General features: G+C 34.9%; 1 protein-coding gene across 1 annotated transcript; it reads right to left on the bottom strand.

Annotated features, from left to right (window-relative positions):
• Positions 1 to 250: 250 nt before the first annotated feature.
• On the bottom strand, positions 251 to 3,580 carry LOC128553314 (uncharacterized). Its single transcript, XM_053534447.1, has 3 exons — positions 3,249 to 3,580; positions 2,065 to 2,118; positions 251 to 1,613 (listed from the first exon to the last, which is right to left on the bottom strand). Exons 1-3 carry the CDS (start codon positions 3,578 to 3,580, stop codon positions 251 to 253), a joined length of 1,749 nt encoding a protein of 582 aa, XP_053390422.1.
• Positions 3,581 to 19,172: the final 15,592 nt, after the last annotated feature.

Genomic DNA, 19,172 nt, shown 5'->3' with positions numbered 1-19,172 from the left:
CGTTTGTCCTCACGATTTACAGGTATTTGATTATAAACTTTTCTGTAGTTGTAAGAGATTGACACACTTGTTTCTAACAGTTCCCAAATACATTTTGTGATCTTAACTATTTACCAAATCTGACTATTAAACAAATATCTTTGAATAAAATAGATATCATGTTCGAAGTAGCAAGGACTGAAAACATATGCAAATTATCGATATTTTCTGTTGTCTCCAAGTTACATATTTGTATCTGTAATTTGCCAAATTAATCGTGCATTTCAAGAATGTTGATACTGTCATGCTCATAAATGTTACGTGCTAGCATTAAACAATTTCTTTTGTTAACATAACAGAGAGAGGAAACATGAGTAAGATCCATTTCTGTCGTTAGTAGTTCTCCTTGACATATCCCTTCACCACTAAAAATCACGATATTGTGGGAGCTAGTTCCAGACAGGAAGACGGTGCCATCATCTGATACAGATACACCTATGCAGTATTTCAGTCTTGCGTCCCGCAGTTCACGCCTCACTTCACCATCTCTTCCTAAACAGACGGTTCCATCACTTCCATCTGTTACAATAACAGTCTCTCCACTGACAACCACACGTTGAGGAGAAGATTTAAATATACTCTGTCCATTCATGTTTTTGTTGATAGACTTCAGTAGTGTTCCTGATGTATTGTACACGTTGACACTACTTGCATTAGATACCCAAAGCTCCCCAGCAAAATACTCCATTCCCAAATAACTACCCCCTGCTATAGATATATTTCTCAAAACAGACAATGCCCGACCAACTGATATAAACTGAACTGTGTCGTTAGCCAATTTTACTGCAATTTCATCCTTAGCAGTACAGCAGATGGCCGTAGGACTGGAAGTTAGAATACACGCGTCCTTTATACTAAAATTTGTATCAAGCCTCTTTATTTTCGTGTTAATGTAGTCAGCCAGAACGACGGTACCATCCTGAAGCAGACACAGATCAGTTATATAACATTTCTGACTGTCATTCTGCATTCTGACATTATGCCCTTTCTTCGCTTTTACCTTGTATTGCCTTGGTGTAATCTGCGTTAGGTTTTCACTCAACGTCTCCACACGTCCTAATTCAGCGACAGTCGTTAAAATGCTTCTCAGGTTTGCATTTTCTGTAAAACGAGCAATTCTAGTTCCCTCTGACTGACTTTCTTCAAACAATTTCTTTGCATCTTTCACACTCCTTTCTATCAGTTTTATTTGAACAAACCGTTGTCCAGCATCCACTCTATTTACAGTTTGCAATATACTTTTCGATTTGTCGACTTCTGTTATTGTATTAGCCATCAAGTTGATTTCAGATTCCAGTTTGCCATTTGCTTCTAAACACGTCTTGTTCAAATTCTCGACTGCTTCTCTTTTCAATTTCCCGATATATTCTCCAATAGTGTTCTCTATATCCTGAATATTGTGAAGAATACCGCTTCTCTGTACTTCAAGAGAAGCGACGTTTTTCTGCTTCTTCTTCTTTGCAGCTACTAACTGGTCGTGAACAGCTTTAGTTTCAAACTGTAAACGCTGTATGTCATTCTGTTGGATAAGAGATGTCGGCATATCGTCTATGCTCTTAACATTCTCACAAGCCCTGGAGAACAGATGCAGAATAGTTCTATCAATAAATTAACTTTGAAATGGGAACTAATGAATGTAATATAAAAAGCAAGAATGTCCAGTGGAAAATTCATTAATAACAACCAAAAGTTTACTATATACAGTCGTTGTATAGTGAAAATGTCAGCAGCATTTTCATACTAATCAGCTGTTCCATTTTATATAATTTCGTATGAAATCGTATCTGTTAAATTTTGATTATCAGGGACAATCCATGGTATCTGTTATTATTTAGTATTAAGATCCTGGCTTATAAAAATTTACAGCATAATAATGAAAAGTTTATGGCACAATTATAAAGGACAATTTCAAAGAAAGATAAATTGTTTCAGATTCTGAATGTAATCGTTATAAACGGAAGCAGAGGTTGTTTTGCACTACTTAACCTGCAAAAAGTGTAAAGTGCCATATATTAAGGACTATACAATTCCAACGAAATTGGCAGCGGTAACTTCTGTGAAGGCTGGTGGAATTCCAACCTGTGGTACAGAAGAAGTAGCATATAAAAATGACAATTCAAGGGTCATGACTCCGCTGAAAATCATTTAATCAAAACATGACGATAATGTGCGCAACTACGCTTCACACTGATCACTCGTGAGGTTTGGTGAAATTCAGCCTACTTGTATACAGTAAGTAGTGTAAAACTTTAAAATATGATAAATGTACAAGGGCAATAACCTCTGCAGAAAACTACTTAATCGGAACATGCTGATATGTATAATAAGGCTTGGCACTGATAACTACTGTAAGGTTTGGTGGAAATCTGCCTATTTCTGTAATAGAAGTTGCCAAAGTATCATAAAATATGACAAATAAAGGATCATAACTCCCCTGAAAATCACTGACCAGGAATATGCCAATAATATATATAATAAGCCTTGGCACGGTTCACTCCTGTAAGGTTTGGTGGAAATTCGCTATTTTATAAGAGAAATGGCTAAAACACCATAAAATATGATGAGCCGGAATATCCCCAAGAAAAGCACAAATAGACATAGCAATGGTCACTTTTGTGAAAGGTGAAATTCCTCCTGGTGGTATTGGAGCAGTTGCCCGGACAAAGTTAAATACAACAAATCGAGGGCCATAACACCACTGCAAATCACTGAACCGGAACCTGCCGACAATATGCATAAGAGACTTAGCACAGATCACTCCTGTAAGGTCTGGTGGAAATGCGCCTAATGATATAAGAGAAGTGGTCATTAGATTGTATTAATCAAGGGCTATTTCTCTGCTGAGTTTCATCGAACCGGAATATGCCGATAGTATGCACAATAATGCCTCTTTCAGGTTTGTTGGAGATCCATATTGTCTACAGGCAAATTACCTATATATACCTAGTCTGGGTACAATACCACATTCCTAACCTAACTCATTAAAAAAAATCATTCTTCCGTATTTAGAAACACTGACCTTGATCAAACCTATAACCACAAACCTTGCTTTCTATACAAACTACATATATATTACGCCACTATTCATAAGTTATCAAAAGTTAGTTTGAAAGAAAGAAAAGACAGTATAGTAGTACACACCTGCATGAGCTGTATTCAGGTGTGAAACGGAATTTGTCTCAATAGTGTTAGAGTGTAGTAAAACATACCTGTGCTCTGTGGCTACACATTTTGTACAATAGACCATGTCATGTGTTCCACAGAACATCTCGATGTCTCGATCTGGATGGTATCGACATTTTGCTGTCATGGCAACCATAGACGTATTCTTGGCGTCTTCCCTATCCAGCAACTTGTGAGATTTCGAAGCCGCAATTCTTCTATGACATCTAGCACATGTTGTACAAAGATACTGGTTGCATTCTACACAGAATTTGACAGCTTCTTCTCTGATATCATCTTCCCCACAGGGCGTACAGACTAATTCAAAGTCAGCATCCGACCCGTCTTTGACAGATGTAAGGTCACCTCCTTCAGCCATAATTTATTCGATTGTACCCATTCCTTCAATAAAATTGATATGAAATACATTTACTGCTATCACGTTGAACGACCATTTTGTTATTTCAGCTCTACTTCCTACCTGTATAGAAAATATCACAATTGTTGAGACAGTAAACAGTAAGGGTGGACGTGGTCGTTTTGAATAAAGCATCAGTTATGCTACGCAGTTCGTGGTCGCTGGCACGAAATACTCTAAGATAATGAATTCATATCTCTGATGAAACATATTACTTAAATCTTATTCAAGACATTGTTTTATTCCATCAATAAAAAGTATGCATCAATTTATTTTCTGTTTCCCCGCTAATCTATATACTGGCGTGGCCTTGTTTTGTGATTCTCACGCCAGCTCAATCTGACTAAAGTACTTGATCTTCTAAACGAAGATCTGAGAATGACCCATTCACATTCGTCCTCTGTATATTTTGGATTTCCAATATTGCTATTTTTAGTCTCGCAAATCTATTTTTATTTGAACCAATCAAACGGCTTGTTCGAATGTCAAAGAGTAAGAAAAATGTGCAGTCAATCCAGGGCTCGAACCCGGGGCCCCTCGCTTACAGAACAAGTGGCCTACGACTGAGCTAACCGGCTATCTGACACATTACGACTTAAGAATTGTAAATATCAAAAATCAAGGCTAACTATAGATTTGCAAAATGTTGTAAGTTAAGCTCTGTTTGGCTAGCGAAAGAGTCGTCAGAACGAGGCTATCGATAGCTCGTTCTCAGATCCTAAGCGTAGCGTAATAGGAGATGTACTTTAGCCAGATTGACTCCAGCTAAAAATGTTGGTAAAACTTGTTATCAGCAGGTCACAGATTAGCTAAACACATGATATCAAACCTTACCTATTGAACATTCATACATGTTATTCAAAATAGCTTGGTTTATAATGTTATACGTTTTATTTTACTTGAAAACTCTTTTTAAAGTCAATACAAAAGATGAAAAGGTGTGTAATATTTGGTTAAATGTTTCTTTGATATATTTTTTCCCATTTAAACTAGTATTCTATTATAAATTGGCATAAACCTTGGAGCTTCTCAGCAGCTTCCTGTTATAAAATCAGCACACGATAGTGTAGAGATGGTACCTAAAAAATTCAAATTCATCTTTTTAGGTTTTTTTTAGACTGAAATGATAGCTAAGTGCACCAATTTTCTAAATATATTAACGGTTTTCCTCTTCTCCATGTCAAAAATAGAAATATTTGATATCTAAAAAATGACTTTCTCAAAATATCTGAAGCAAAAAGGACAACTCTTGTATTGACCGTGTTTCTAAGATTTTAGGACTTCCCCAATTATAGTCTATATCAAAAGCTCCCACAGCTAAATAAATTCAATAGAGTATAAGGTAAGTTTACTCTACTTTCAACATTTTGAAAGAGCCTATACTGAACTTCCTTCTGTATTTTAATAAAGTCAAATTCCAAGACTAGCCGAGAGTCTAAAACGCTTGAAAAAATTCTGAGTGAAAGAGAATGACATGCTCTTTATTATAAGCTTACCAAAACCATACCACAAATGTACCTTAAAGAAGTTATTAAAGATTTTATATTGTAAACAAACCCCTACACCATTTTACCATCAATATTTTCCACTCATGAATGCACTCAATTCAGGTGATAATTGTTGATATATTTGTAAATGAGTGGCCCCCAACAAAAAAAAATTCCAGTTGTGTAAACAATATAAGTTTTAAATTAATGTTGATATCTGAAATTATCCGATTACTTTGTTTTCAACAATAAATAAAACACCTTTTAGTTTGTTTAGGGTAGTTGACCTGTAACGAATATCATCAAATAGTGTAATCTCCATAGGCTTTTTCAGCATTTATTCGTTTTTCAAGGAAAGCAAGTGATCGTGCTTGTTCCCTCCAGAAAATGTTTAAATTGAGAATTGCTTAAAATACATTACATAGAGTCATTACCTGTCAGCTACCTTAATATGTAGTAATTACAACCACTACCTTAAAACATTGTACTTATATTTGACGACAATGAATTTTTGTGTTACCAGTTTAACTTTTTTTTGTTATTTCTCATTGTTGGATATATACATTTTACATTTTGATATACAAATGTTGTGTACATCAATGTATCACCATTGAGAACAATAAATAAACAACTTTGGCTAAAAGATCAAAACTTAATAACGTTTCTTAATGTCGTTAATTTTCTTCAAAGGAATGTATGCATTATTCTATTTAATCTTCATGTATTACTAAACTTTCTATCAGGGCCTCACTACAACTTACAAAATAACTGTCAGTGTAAGTCATGAGAAAAGCGTGCATATTGTATATTGAATACAAAGGGATTTAAACAAATGTAGGTCATATTTTGTCTGCTTGGTAAGTTGTTTGAAAAAGGACCTATCTGATTTTTCTTTCACTTTTGATCAATGTTTAATGTTGGCTTCAGTTTATTGATCAATTCAGAGTTTTCCCCCTTTGATTTATTTGGTTAGGTACCATCTCTATATAGTGAGAAGTCGACATTTAGGGTAAAATGATTGCTTTGAGTTTATCAAGAGTTTCCAAGCCATGTGGTTTGAACGAATTTAAATTTTAAGATACAGTCGAGTCACTTGTACAATCCCATTTTCTGAAAATTGGTTCGGAATACAGAGTTCACTGTTCATTACGCAGCTTATTCTTAATAGTCATAAAATTACATGATAAAATTTTGCAAAATGCTACAATGAAAACGACACACTTACCCTTAGGTATGCTAACAAATGTGTTTTAGATTCGTTTTCGATAATTGCCCCATACTAGAATATAACCCGTCTTAATCTCGCATGATTTGCCGTGGTAAACAGCTGGTGTATCCGTCTATACTTTAATACGGAACAATTACATATATATAGACAGTTGTATGCGCTAAAATGTTACCTAGTATAACTGTTTGGTAACTACAACGGTAGCCGTATGTTTGGAACTGTCCAATATGGCCTCTCCCGAGCTAAAAAAAAAAAGCAAAATGTATCACGTAAGTTTTGCTGATATCTACAATCAAACACAAATTTTTTGTATGACAATTTATTACGGTTTCATTTTTCATTCTAACATCCAACTTATTTGATGCAAAAAGATCAAATCGTTTCAGTTTAAATTAGAACTGAACGTAGACGGATCTTTTTGGCTGTTTAACACATGCTCAATTTGACACAGGAAGGCAAAGACAAAAAATAGAAAAATATCAAGATAAATAAGAAAGATTTCGGTTGTGTTTGAAACAAGACACTTATGGTCGTCAGGGCTGAAACATAGGTGTCACGTTCAACCGCAAAAATCCCGAAAAACATCTTATTTCTTTCTGAGGCTAAAGGTAATTTTTGTTTGTAGAGAATCCAGGAAACCTGATTAGGTTATCTTCCCGCCATTACATAACTGAAATACTGTTGAAAAACAGCATTAAACCCAAAACAATCAAATATTCAGACACGGTAGCCGAGAAACAGTATTGAACATTCCAGGCGTGTGCTTGACATGTGACAATGACGACGCACCAGTATTTTAGATTTTTTAGAGCGATTGACTGTGCTTTTGAACGACCATGTCACTGTGTTGCTGCAGGCTCGGCCCTTTGCTCCGATCAAAATAATTTGTAACGACCTAATTCCGTTTAGTATAAAGATCCTATATAATGCTTTGAATTTTTATCTTAAAAACAGAAGAAACAGCTTTCCAAATAGATGTTATGCATACTTACATTCTTAGAAAAGCACTTCTTTTAATATTGCACATGAAGTGATATAGTTACAGCCATAAAGGGAGGTCATAAAAAACTATAGATTCAATTAAACACTCTAGTATGTTCACCAATATTCAAACCTTTGACAAATATTAAAGAAATTAATTACGAGAAATAGATTTTAACAAGAAATTAATGTGTTTTATGTTCATGGGGGAAAATGTAGCTGCCACATTTTAAACAAACATTATGAGCCTTTAACAATCGAATTAATTTCCATTTCTATTCATTAAAGGTCCATAGTGTTTTAATTGCATGTTAAACATAAATAAAGCGGTTATCCAAGTAAGGAATATGCCTAATTAACAGGATTAGGAGAGCACTACTTTCAGACAGACCCCCAACAGAAGAAGAAGACGGTAGTGCTGACAACTTTTCATGTGTGTTATGTGATTCGGTTTCTAAATTTCAAAGAAGTGTCTATTTGTAGTCAAAATGTTACGCATATTACACCTAATTCGCCTAACTTTGCAGAGAAACGTCCTTAGTAGTGTTATATAGATGTAACATGGATGTTACAGAGGTGTTACATGGATGTTATATGGTAATAAGGTACAGTTACCTCCCCTTCTTTACCAAACTAAAGGAAGTGTATCCGAGAGAAAAGAGTCCCTCATTTCATGATGGATTTGATTGAAAATAGATATCCTGAGCTTCTGCAAGCAAACAACTTTTGAAGATCAGATGTAAATGAAGAGAAAGGGGTAAAAATTGCTGGGAAATCATGATTTCTTTTGCAAATGACTGTCTGCGGATTCGTACAAAAAGTAGGCTGGACCGCTTCACTTTGTTTAAATTTAAATTCAATACACTTTTAATTCTGACAGATGTGAGGAGAAAAGTAGCAGGTCAACAGGTCACTTAAACGGGATTTTTGTGTTTCTCTCAGATAGATTTCTAAAGAGAAGGTATTTGCTTTTGTCTTCAGAACATTGTGTCAAAGCCTTGCATTGATATATTTGAATGTAATTCTATGGGAAATTAATTGTACTTTTGGGCCTGATATTGTTACGTGTGTCTGAGAAGAGGTGTCAATTTGTAGTCAAAATGTTACGCATGTTACACCTTGTTTCTTAAAGGGGGGGGGGGGTCCCAGTTAGGTGTCTGCGCAAAATGTTTTTTGATTTTCTCTATATTTTATGACAATATACCTACCTGTATTAAGTTTCATTCACAAGTGTTACTGTTATCAGTTTTGACTTACTTTTATAGAAATTCACATTTAAAGTGGGTGGGGTAATTTGACATGTAACCAGCCAGGAACACAATTTCCGTCGTTTTTTTTTTTAAATGGTTCAAACTTTTTACCTGGAACTTTCGTAATATAATAACTATGCAATGGACATTTACACAACATGTTGCGTTTTAAATTGTCTTGAATACCTTTTTCAACACAGAGCCACAAATTGGCCTGATCAAATTTACTGAATTTCAATGGACAAACCTCACCAAAAATCTAAAACATTTTTTATTAGTTGAGATATTCAGGTGTTATTTTCAGCAGATATTGTAAGCTAAATAAACATTAAAATGACAGTATATCAGTACACTCTTATTAATACTGGAAGAGTGGTACATTCTCAAACAGGGAAAAAGTGGGTGGGGTAAATAAACATTCGAAGCAACACTATTATTGGAACAAAAATTCTGCATTTGTTAAGAAATGGCCTCATATTGTCTACTGCCCTCTTAATTGTATTAAATACAGCCATGAGTGATAAACTTAAACAAAAATTTGTCCACTATATACATGTGTGTCATGGAAAAAAGCATAGACCTTGAACATGAAATGTAGACAAACAAAATTAACCCTGAAAGCTCAAGATATTTAATAAAAAGTTTTGCCTGAGGCAGTATATTATTAGGAATGGTATTGTTAAAGTTGAGATTAAATTTTCTGCATTTGTAATTTCAATGTAGTTTAGAATATACATGAATATAGGTCTTCTAGCTGGTAGCTTTGACAGTCTCTTTTAGGTAGCCTTAGTGTTGGTAGTTTTAATATTCTATATGGTTTGTCAATAGAAGCATATAATATACAGTACAGGCACTGCTGTCAGTGGTCACTTACCTGAATGTACATATCATATTGATCGTTAATTTCTAGACAGAAACATAAATCTGCAACAAGCTTCAAGTACTTTTATTATACGAAGGAACAAATACTTACACATGTAATTACATTAAATTTTGTACTTTGACACTGTTAGTTCCAAGAAGGAACCCATCAACTAAGTTCAAGGAAGGAACAAACACATTATCTACACTTGTTCCAAGGCAGGAACATACAGCAATCTAGGTATTGTTAGTTCCAGGTAGGGACGTATACCAGTTGCACTCAATAAGCCACTATAAGTTCCAGAAAGTGTATCACCCAAGGCTGCATTTAATAAAACTAGAATGTGTCTGTAGGACACATGGTGTGCCCCCACTGGTACATTTGTCACAAATAAGGGGCAATAATTCAATGATTAATGTTTGCAGTTTTAAGGGGATATAGCCTCAACAAACATTTTATACAAAGGATTCATTATTCTAGGCCATATACCTCTTGAGCTATGAGCATCACAAACAAAACATCCACTATTTTGGCTATTTTAAGGGCCATAACTCTGTAATAAGCGCTAAGGTTCTCAAGAAGAATGCCAAGTGTGCAAGGTCACATCATAATCAAGACTCATGCAATGCTTCATGAATTTACATCAAACTTTTTGAGCTAGGCACGTCATTAGGTGAAAATATGCATTTTGAACCATTTCAGGGGCCATAACTCTGGAAATGGGGGACAGAGCCAGACGACAAATAGGAGGTGCACAAGTTCATATCATGATAAGGATTCATGCATGGTTTCATCAATTTATATGAAATACTTTCTGAGCTAGGCGCACAACAAGGTGGAAATGTGCATTTTTGACTATTTCAGGGGCCATAACTCTAGAAATAGGGGGCGGAGTCAGGCAAAAAATAGGAGATGCTCAAGTGCATATCACGATAATGATTCATGCAAGGTTTCATCAATTTATATGAAATACTTTTTGCGCTATCCACATCACAACGTGAAAATGTGCATTTTTGACCATTTCAGGGGCCAAAACTTTGTTAAAAGGGTGAAGAGACCGTAGAAAAATAAAAGGTGTGCGAGTTCATATCATGGTTAAGATTCATGCAAGGTTTCATCAATCTATATCAAATACTTTCTGAGCTAGGCGTGTCACAAGGTGAAAATATGTGTTTTTGAATATGTCAGGGGCCATAACTCTGGAAATAAGGGGCGGAGCCAGACAAAAAAATAGAAGTATGCAAGTACATATCACGATAAAGACTCCTGCAATTTTTCATCAATTTATATCAAATACTTTTTGAGCTAAGTGCGTCAAGAACTTCGGACGACGGACGGACGCTCAGACGCACGGATGCACGGACAAGACCAAATCTATATGCCCCCACCACTCATAGGGGTATAATTAAGATAGTAGTAGATAATGTGAGGCCATTTCTTGAACTGCAAAATTCTTATTCCTATAGTTGTGTTGCTTCGAATGTTTAGCTTCGCATGTTTATTTACCCCACCCACTTTTCCCTAGTTTGAGAGTGTATCACTCTTCCAATATTAATCAGAGTGTACTGATATATTGTCATTTTAATGTTTATTTAGCTAACAATATCTGCTGAAAATAACACCTGAATATCTCAACTAATAAAAAATGTTTTAGATTTTTGGTGAAGTTCGTCCATTGAAAATCAGTAAATTTGATTAGGCCACTTTGTGGCTCTGTGTTTAAAAAAAGTATTCAAGACAATTTAAAAAGCAACATGTTGTGTAAATGTCCATTGCATAGTTTTTTTATTACGAAAGTTCCAGGTAAAAAGTTTGAACCATTTTTTAAAAAGCGACAGAGATTGTGTTCCTGGCTGGTTACATGTCAAATTACCCCACCCACTTTAAATGTGAATTTCTATAAAAGTAAGTCAAAACTGATAACAGTAACACTTGTGAATGAAACTTAATACATGTAGGTATATTGTCATAAAATATAAAGAAAATAAAAAAACATTTTGCGCAGACACCTAACTGGGACCCCCCCCCCCCCCCCCCCCCCCACCCCACCGCCTTTGCAGAAGAACGTCCTTAGTAGTGTAATATAAATGTAACATGGATGTCACAGGGGTGTTGATAGGATGTTACATGGGTGTTACATATATGTGTTACGAATGTTACGTGTGTCTGAAAGTTATGACCCTGATATAAGAAGATGACATTTTAGATAAGGGCATTGTGCATATGTGTGTTATTGATTAGCTGTTATGTAATTTTGAATAATGTTGTTTGATGTAATGCATGTAACAAATGCAAAGTATGTCACCAAAGTGGGCCTATCTTATGCCTATCTCGCTAGGAGAATAAATTCTTTTATAAACCATCTCGGATGTTCGAATGTCAGTTTGTTCTTTTATCCCAGTGCAAATTGTTACAATTTATTAAAAACAAGAACAACATTTTATTGCTTTCTACATACTACGCTACATACATTAGTACATACAGTTTATACCGCGTAACAAAAAACAAATGTCAGGCTATGTAAAAATAAGTTGTTTTGACTAACATTTAATTGTCTTTACAGTTATAGACGTTATGCAGAAACAAAGTACTAATAAGTGAGGATAACCTGTCAGTTGTAAAGAGCGATATAAATACGTTGCTACTGTACAGATTTTGTTTCAGAATACCGTTATTAAGCAAACAATGCTTATGTTCCAGACCATACTTTCATTTTGTTTTGCTTTTAATCGTTCTCTTTTATATTTGAAATTTGAACCAGTTACTTGTCAATAAAGTAATATTTATATTTTATTTACTGACCCATTATTGTCAGAATGATAGCCGTGTACATCCGAATCAAATATGAAAAATATAACATTAGAAGGGTTTCTATCGATCTGTTCAACTGACACATTACTCTCAATTAAAAGCACATACTATTTATATAAACGGCATAGTGAAATTATCGATTTTGCACTTTTCAGGCGATCAAATGGTTTAGTGAAAACTTTAACGAATATACACGTTATTGTTGTTTATAAGAAGTATAGTTAAGTAATAATTTATTATAACATCAGCCCTCCTGAAAGGACCATCTTAGTTTGACTTAGGAGGCACCTGCATACATTGATCATCATGATTATCCGATGCCATTACATAATAGCAGAGTACCAGACAGGTAGGGAATCTCACCAACCGACCACTCTTTAATAACAAGACCAGCCTCTGGCGGGGCTCCAACCTTCAACCTCCGGATAGCAGGGACATTCGACTTATCTATTACACCATCGTAGCTCTATGTTTATATACATGTATATGATATATGTGAATATCGTATATATGTTAAGACTTCTGTATGAACTTTGATCTTCGGGGCTTAAATATTACCATTTCGGGCAGAAATACAGCATAATAAGGACCAGTCTTCAATCCTTTAACGTCAAATCAAAGAATAGCAATTATATTATCATCACGTGCCGTTACTTACAATAGAACTTTTGTGCAAAAACAACGAAAAGACGGAAGCTTTGGTATACCATGGAGGTATTTTTACCTTATTTTCTGTGCAATACGCAACTGACAACCTGAAAAATGCTAACTGGAGAACCAAATAGTAACCTATCGCGAATTGCTCAAAGAGACTCACTAAATTAATGTTATTTTTGTCTATGCCGCGATGTATGTGCTATATTATGTGATTCAACATAATTACAGATAATTACAGTTACAAGTAACTGAAAAAAAATGAATTTAAGTCTAAATCATGCTAGATATAGGAAACACGCTTGTGTAAGACAATTACCAAATCATACCTAAAACAACTGTCACAGATGAATAAAATCACTTATTTTTTTTATTAATTTTGCCCAGGAAATTATTTAGTTTATGACAGTCTATATGTGCATTTTTACTGTTCTACATGTGTCTTTGAAATGAAATCATATCATACCCACATATCTTTAAGTCCCGAGTATGTTGAACAGTAACACCAGCAATCAAAGGGCCGCTGTCTAGCTTTTAGAAAAAAGTTAACATTTGAGAATTATAAAAATGCTGAGTATGCAATATTACATGGCGACTGATTTTTTACAGTAAATTTCGCATTTGCTTATATATATAATGCAATAATGGTCGTTATAGGAAGGTCTTTTGTCCTGTTTATTATATTATGTTTACAGCCTCGATACATTTTAATAATAATTGCATTCTTTTACCTAAACTAGGCTTTATGAAAATTTAAAACTTTTATGCCGAAACACAATGTATCAAATTAAAGTTTTAAATTTGAAATTGAAGTCAAAACATGTGATTTATTATTATTATTATTATTATTTTTATTTACCAGATTTTTATAGCGCTCTTTTCATCTATAAAATAAACGTTCAAAAGCGCTGTACAAACTACATATCACAGAATGATATGGACATACAATACAACACAAAAAATATATCAACAATAAAAGGTATTTAGCCTGAATCAGGTTTTACTCTACATTTTAATTGTACTAGATATTTTAAAGAACAATTAACATTAGGCTTGTTTTCCCGTGCAAAGTGAGTTTCAATAGACCTTGAAGAAAATATGTGTTTTCAATGATCGTTTGAAAGCATCCAAGCTTTTAGCGTCTCTAATGCTTTTTGGAACAACTAGTTGTTTTGAGTTGTTCTTGGATCTCAAATTTCTTGCTGGCTGATACAGTTCCAGCAAGTCTTTATTTATTGATCATTAAGGAGACATATATCCGGCAAATGCAATGACGGTATAACATTTTAGAAAAAAAAATTATATGTATGATTCTATAAGAAATTCAGTCACAAAATACCTATTTTTATTCCAATGTTTGCATAAAGAAATTTTCAAGTTACACAGTTCAGACTATTAAACAATTGTATCTGAATGAAATACATAACGTTGTGGAGCAAACAAGTCATAAAAACATACGTAAATGATCGGGCAAGTTATGTATTTGTATCTGTAATTTGTCACATTGTTCCAAGGACTTTAATATCGACGTCCTTGTTTAATCGTACATTTCAAGAATGTAAATACTGTCATTATCCATATCTCGTGCTAGAATTAAACAATTTCTTCTGTTAACACAACATAGAGGGGAAACATAAGTCAGACCCATTTCTTTCGGTTGTAGTTCCCCTTGACATTTCCCGTCACCACTAAACATCACGATATTGTGGGAGTTATGTCCAGACAGGAAGACAGTGCCATCAGCAGATACAGATACACCTGTACAATTCTTCAGCTTTCTGTCCCGCAGCTCACGTCTAACTGCACCATCTCTTCCTAAACAGACAGCTCCATCACTTCCATCTGTTACAATAACAGCCTCTTCACTGACAGCCATATGTTCAGGAGAAGATTTAAATATACTCTGTCTAATTACTTTTTTCTTCAGTAGTGTTCCTGATGTATTGTACACTTTAAGACCGCTTCTGTTAGATACCCAAAGCTACCCAGCAAAATACACCCCAACAATAACCACCTTTTACTGTTATATCTCTCAAAACAGTCAATGACTGACCAACTGATATAAACTGAACCGTGTCGTTAGACAATTTAACAGCAATTTCATCCTTAGCAGTACAACAGATGGTCGTAGGACTGGAAGTTAAAATACACGTGTCCTTTATACTAAAATTTGTATCAAGCCTCTTTATTTTCGTGTTATTGCAGTCAGCCAGAACAACGGTTCCATCCTGAAGCAGACACAGATCAGTTATATAACATTCCTGTCTGTCATTCCGCATTCTGACATTAAGCTCTTTCTTCGCTTTTATCTTGTATTGCCTTGGTGTAATCTGCTTCTGGTTTTCACACAATGACACCACACGTCCTATATCAGTGACAGTCCTTAAAATGTTTCTCAGGCCGGCCTGCATTTTCTGTAAAACGAGCAATTCTAGTTCCCTCTGACTCACTTTCGTCAAACAATTTCTTTGCATCTTTCACACTCCTTTCTATCAGTTTTATTTGAACAAACTGTTGTCTAGCATCCACTCTATTTACAGTTTCCAATATACCTTTCGATTTGTGGACTTCTGTTATTGTTTCAGCCATCAAGCTGATTTCAGATTCCAGCTTGCCATCTACTTCTGAACACGTTTTGTTCAAACTCTCAACTGCTTCGCTTTTCAATTTCCCGATATACTCTACTGTAGTGTTTTCTATATCCTGGATATTGTGCAATATATCGCTTCTTTGTACTTCGTGAGAAGCGACGTTTTTCTGTTTCTTCTTGTTTGCAGCTACTAACTGGTCGTGAACAGCTTTAGTTTCAAATTGTAAACACTGTGTGTCATTCCGTTGGACAAGAGATGCCGTCATGTTGTCTATGTTCTTAACATTCTCACAAACTCTGAAAAATAAAATGCAGAATAAATGTAATATAAAAATGAAGAATGTCCAGTAGAAAATTCATTAATAACAACCAAATGTTTACAATATACAGTCATTATATAGTGAAAATGTCTGCAGCATTTTCATTCTAATCAGCGATACCATTTTACATAATTTCGTACAAAATCGTGTCTGTTAAATTTTGATTATCTGGGACAATCCATCAAATCTATAGAATTTAATATTAAAACATTGGCTTATCTAAATTTACAGCATAATAATGACATGTTTATGACACAATTATAAAAGATAATTGCACTAAAGAAACGTATGTTTCGCACCACTTAAACTGCGGAAATTGTAAAGTGCCACATATTAATGACCATAACTTCAAGGAAACTCACTGAACCATAAAGTTCCAACGAAACAGACACTTAAGCTTGGCAGCGGTAACTCCAGTGTTAAGTTTGGTGGAATTTCAACCAGTGGTACAGGAGAAGTAGCACAGATAAAAAAGACATTTCAAGGGCCATGACTCCACTGAAAATCATTTAGTCAGAACATGAAGATAATGTGCACAACTACGTTTCACACTATAATTACCAGTGAGGTTTGCTGGAATTCAGCCTTTATACAGTAAGTAGTGTAAATCTTTAAAATACGTTTTGTAATATAAATCAAACGCAATAAACTCTGCTGAAAACTACTGAATCGGAACATGCCGATGATATGTATATCATTATTCATTAGGCTTGGCACTGATAACTCCCTGTGAGGTTTGATGGAAAGCTGCCTATTGGTGTAAGAGAAGTTGCCTAAATATCGTAAAATATGACAAATAAAGGTCATAACTCCACTGAAAATCACTGACCTTGAATACGCCAATAATATTTATAATAAGACTTGGCACTGATCACTCATGTAAGGTTTGGTGGAAATCCGCTCTTTAATATAAGAGAAATGGCTAAAACACAATAAAATATGACGAATCAAGGGCCGTAACTATGTTAAAAAACGAACCGGAATATTCCCAAAAATGCACAAATAGGCATAGCAATGGTCACTTTTGTGAAAGGTGAAATTCCTCCTGCTGGTATCGGAACAGTTGCCCCGACAAGGATAAATACAACAAATCGATGCCCGGCCTAACTCCACTGCAAATCACTGAACCGAAACCTTCTGACAATATGCATAGAGGCTTGCCACAGATTACTCCTGCATGGTCTGGTGGAAATGCGCCTAATGATATATGAGAAAAGGTCCTAACATCATTAAATTTTATGAATCAAGGGCGATGATCGAACGGAAAAATGCCAATAGTATGCACAATGAGGCTTCTTTCAGGTCTGTTGGAAAACTGCATTGTCTATCGGCAAAATACCAATATATACCAAGTCTGGGCCCAATATCGCATTCTTAACCTAACTCATTAAAGAAAATCATTCTTCCTTATTTAGAAAAACTGACCTTGATCCAAGCTACAACCACAAACCTCGCTTTCTATGCAAACTACATAATATTAAGCCACTATTCATAAGTTATCAAAAGTTAGTTTGAAAGAAAGAAAAGACAGTAGTACATACCTTCAAGAAATGTACTTAGGTGTGAAACGGAATTTGTTTCAATAGTCTAAGAGTACAGTAAATACCTGTGCTCTGTGGCTATACATTGTGTACAATAGACCATGTCATGTGATCTGGATGGTATCGACATTTTGCTGTCATGGCAACCATAGACGCATTCTTGGCATCTTCCCTATCCAACAACTTGTGAGATTCTGAAGCCACAATTCTTCTATGACATCTAGCACATGTTGTACAAAGATACTGGTTGCATTCTACACAAAATTTGACAGCTTCTTCTCTAATATCATCTTCCCCACAGGGCGTACAGACTAACTCGAAGTCAGCATCCGACCCGTCTTTGATAGATGTAAGGTCACCTCCTTCAGCCATATTTCATTTGATTGTATTCATTCCTCTATAAAATTAACATGAAATGCATTTATTGCTATCACGCTTAACGACCATTTTGACATTTTAGCTCTATTTCCTACATGTATAGAAAATATTAAAATTACTGAGACAATAAACAACAAGGGACAGCGTAGTCGTTTTGAATAAAGTATTAGTTACGTTACGCAGTTCGTGGTCGCTGGCTCGAAATACTCTAGGATGCCGAATTTATATTTCTGATGAAACATATGACAACAAGATAAACTTTTAATCTTATTCAAGATTTATATCGTTTTTATTCCGTCAGTAAAATTACAAAACATTCATAATATTTTTCTGTTTCTCTTTCCACATGTAGTCTGCTAATCTATATACAGATGTGGCCTTGTTTCGTAGACATTTGCTTTGACTGTATAAAGAGTTTCCTAGCTATGTGGTTTGAACGAATTTAAATTTCAAGATACAGCAAAACAAGGCATGAAGGTAGTAATTGGCCGGATATGTCCACTCGAATGTAGTCCATATCAATATATAGTGCAATTTCCCGCCTAGTAAAGGCCATTTTCATGCCAGATATAAGCTTTATTGATGCTTGATTGTAAAGAGGAATGTCTGCGGATGATTTTAAGCTACGTTATAGCTTCCAAAGTTGAGTCGATGCTGTCTTGTAAAATGAAAGTGAAAGTAGGTATTTCCTGATGTCTACCTACGCAATATTAGCGTTTTCATCACGTGTCTCAGACACGTGACCATGGTTTCACTGCATTATGGTCAACCTCATATTTTTTGGCATTTTTTGATTGCCTAAAGACAGACCTTAAGAGAAGAAAGGCTAGAAATGTTGATAAAAATATGTTATAAATTGTTAATTTTACATAGAAAATAGTAACGGAGGCATTTAAACCTTCATACCACAAAAACTTGAACAATCCCATTTTCTGAAAATTGGTTCGGAATACGGAGTACACTGTACATTATGCTGCTTATTCTTAGTTGTCATAAAATCACATGATAAAATTTTGCAAAATGGTAAAATGAAAAAGACACTGACACTTACCCTTAGATACGCAATCAAATGTATTTTAGTTTCGTTTTCGATAATTACCCCATACTAGAATATAACCAGTCCTCATCCCGTATGATTTGACGAGGTATACAGTTGGTTTCTTCGTCTATACTTTAATACGGAACAACTTCATATACATAGTACTTCCGAAATATTACCCAGAATAACTGTATCTTATGGAAGCTCAGAGGGGACATGTGAGCTTTTTTTATATTATCTCGTGGCCACGAGATGTAAAAAAGAAAAAAAAGTTATCTCGTGGCCAAAAGAAAAAAAAACAAAAGGCTATCACGTGGCCACGAGATATAAAAAAGAAAAAACTAGTTGTGCAGTAGTAGTAGTAGTAGCGGTAAAGGCAGTGGTGGTGGTAGTGGTAGAAGTGGTGGTGGTA

Source organism: Mercenaria mercenaria, unplaced genomic scaffold (assembly GCF_021730395.1).
Source record: "Mercenaria mercenaria strain notata unplaced genomic scaffold, MADL_Memer_1 contig_3700, whole genome shotgun sequence".
In the NCBI taxonomy this organism is placed as follows: Eukaryota; Metazoa; Mollusca; class Bivalvia; order Venerida; family Veneridae; genus Mercenaria; species Mercenaria mercenaria.
This window is presented reverse-complemented; position numbering and strand designations above follow the sequence as displayed.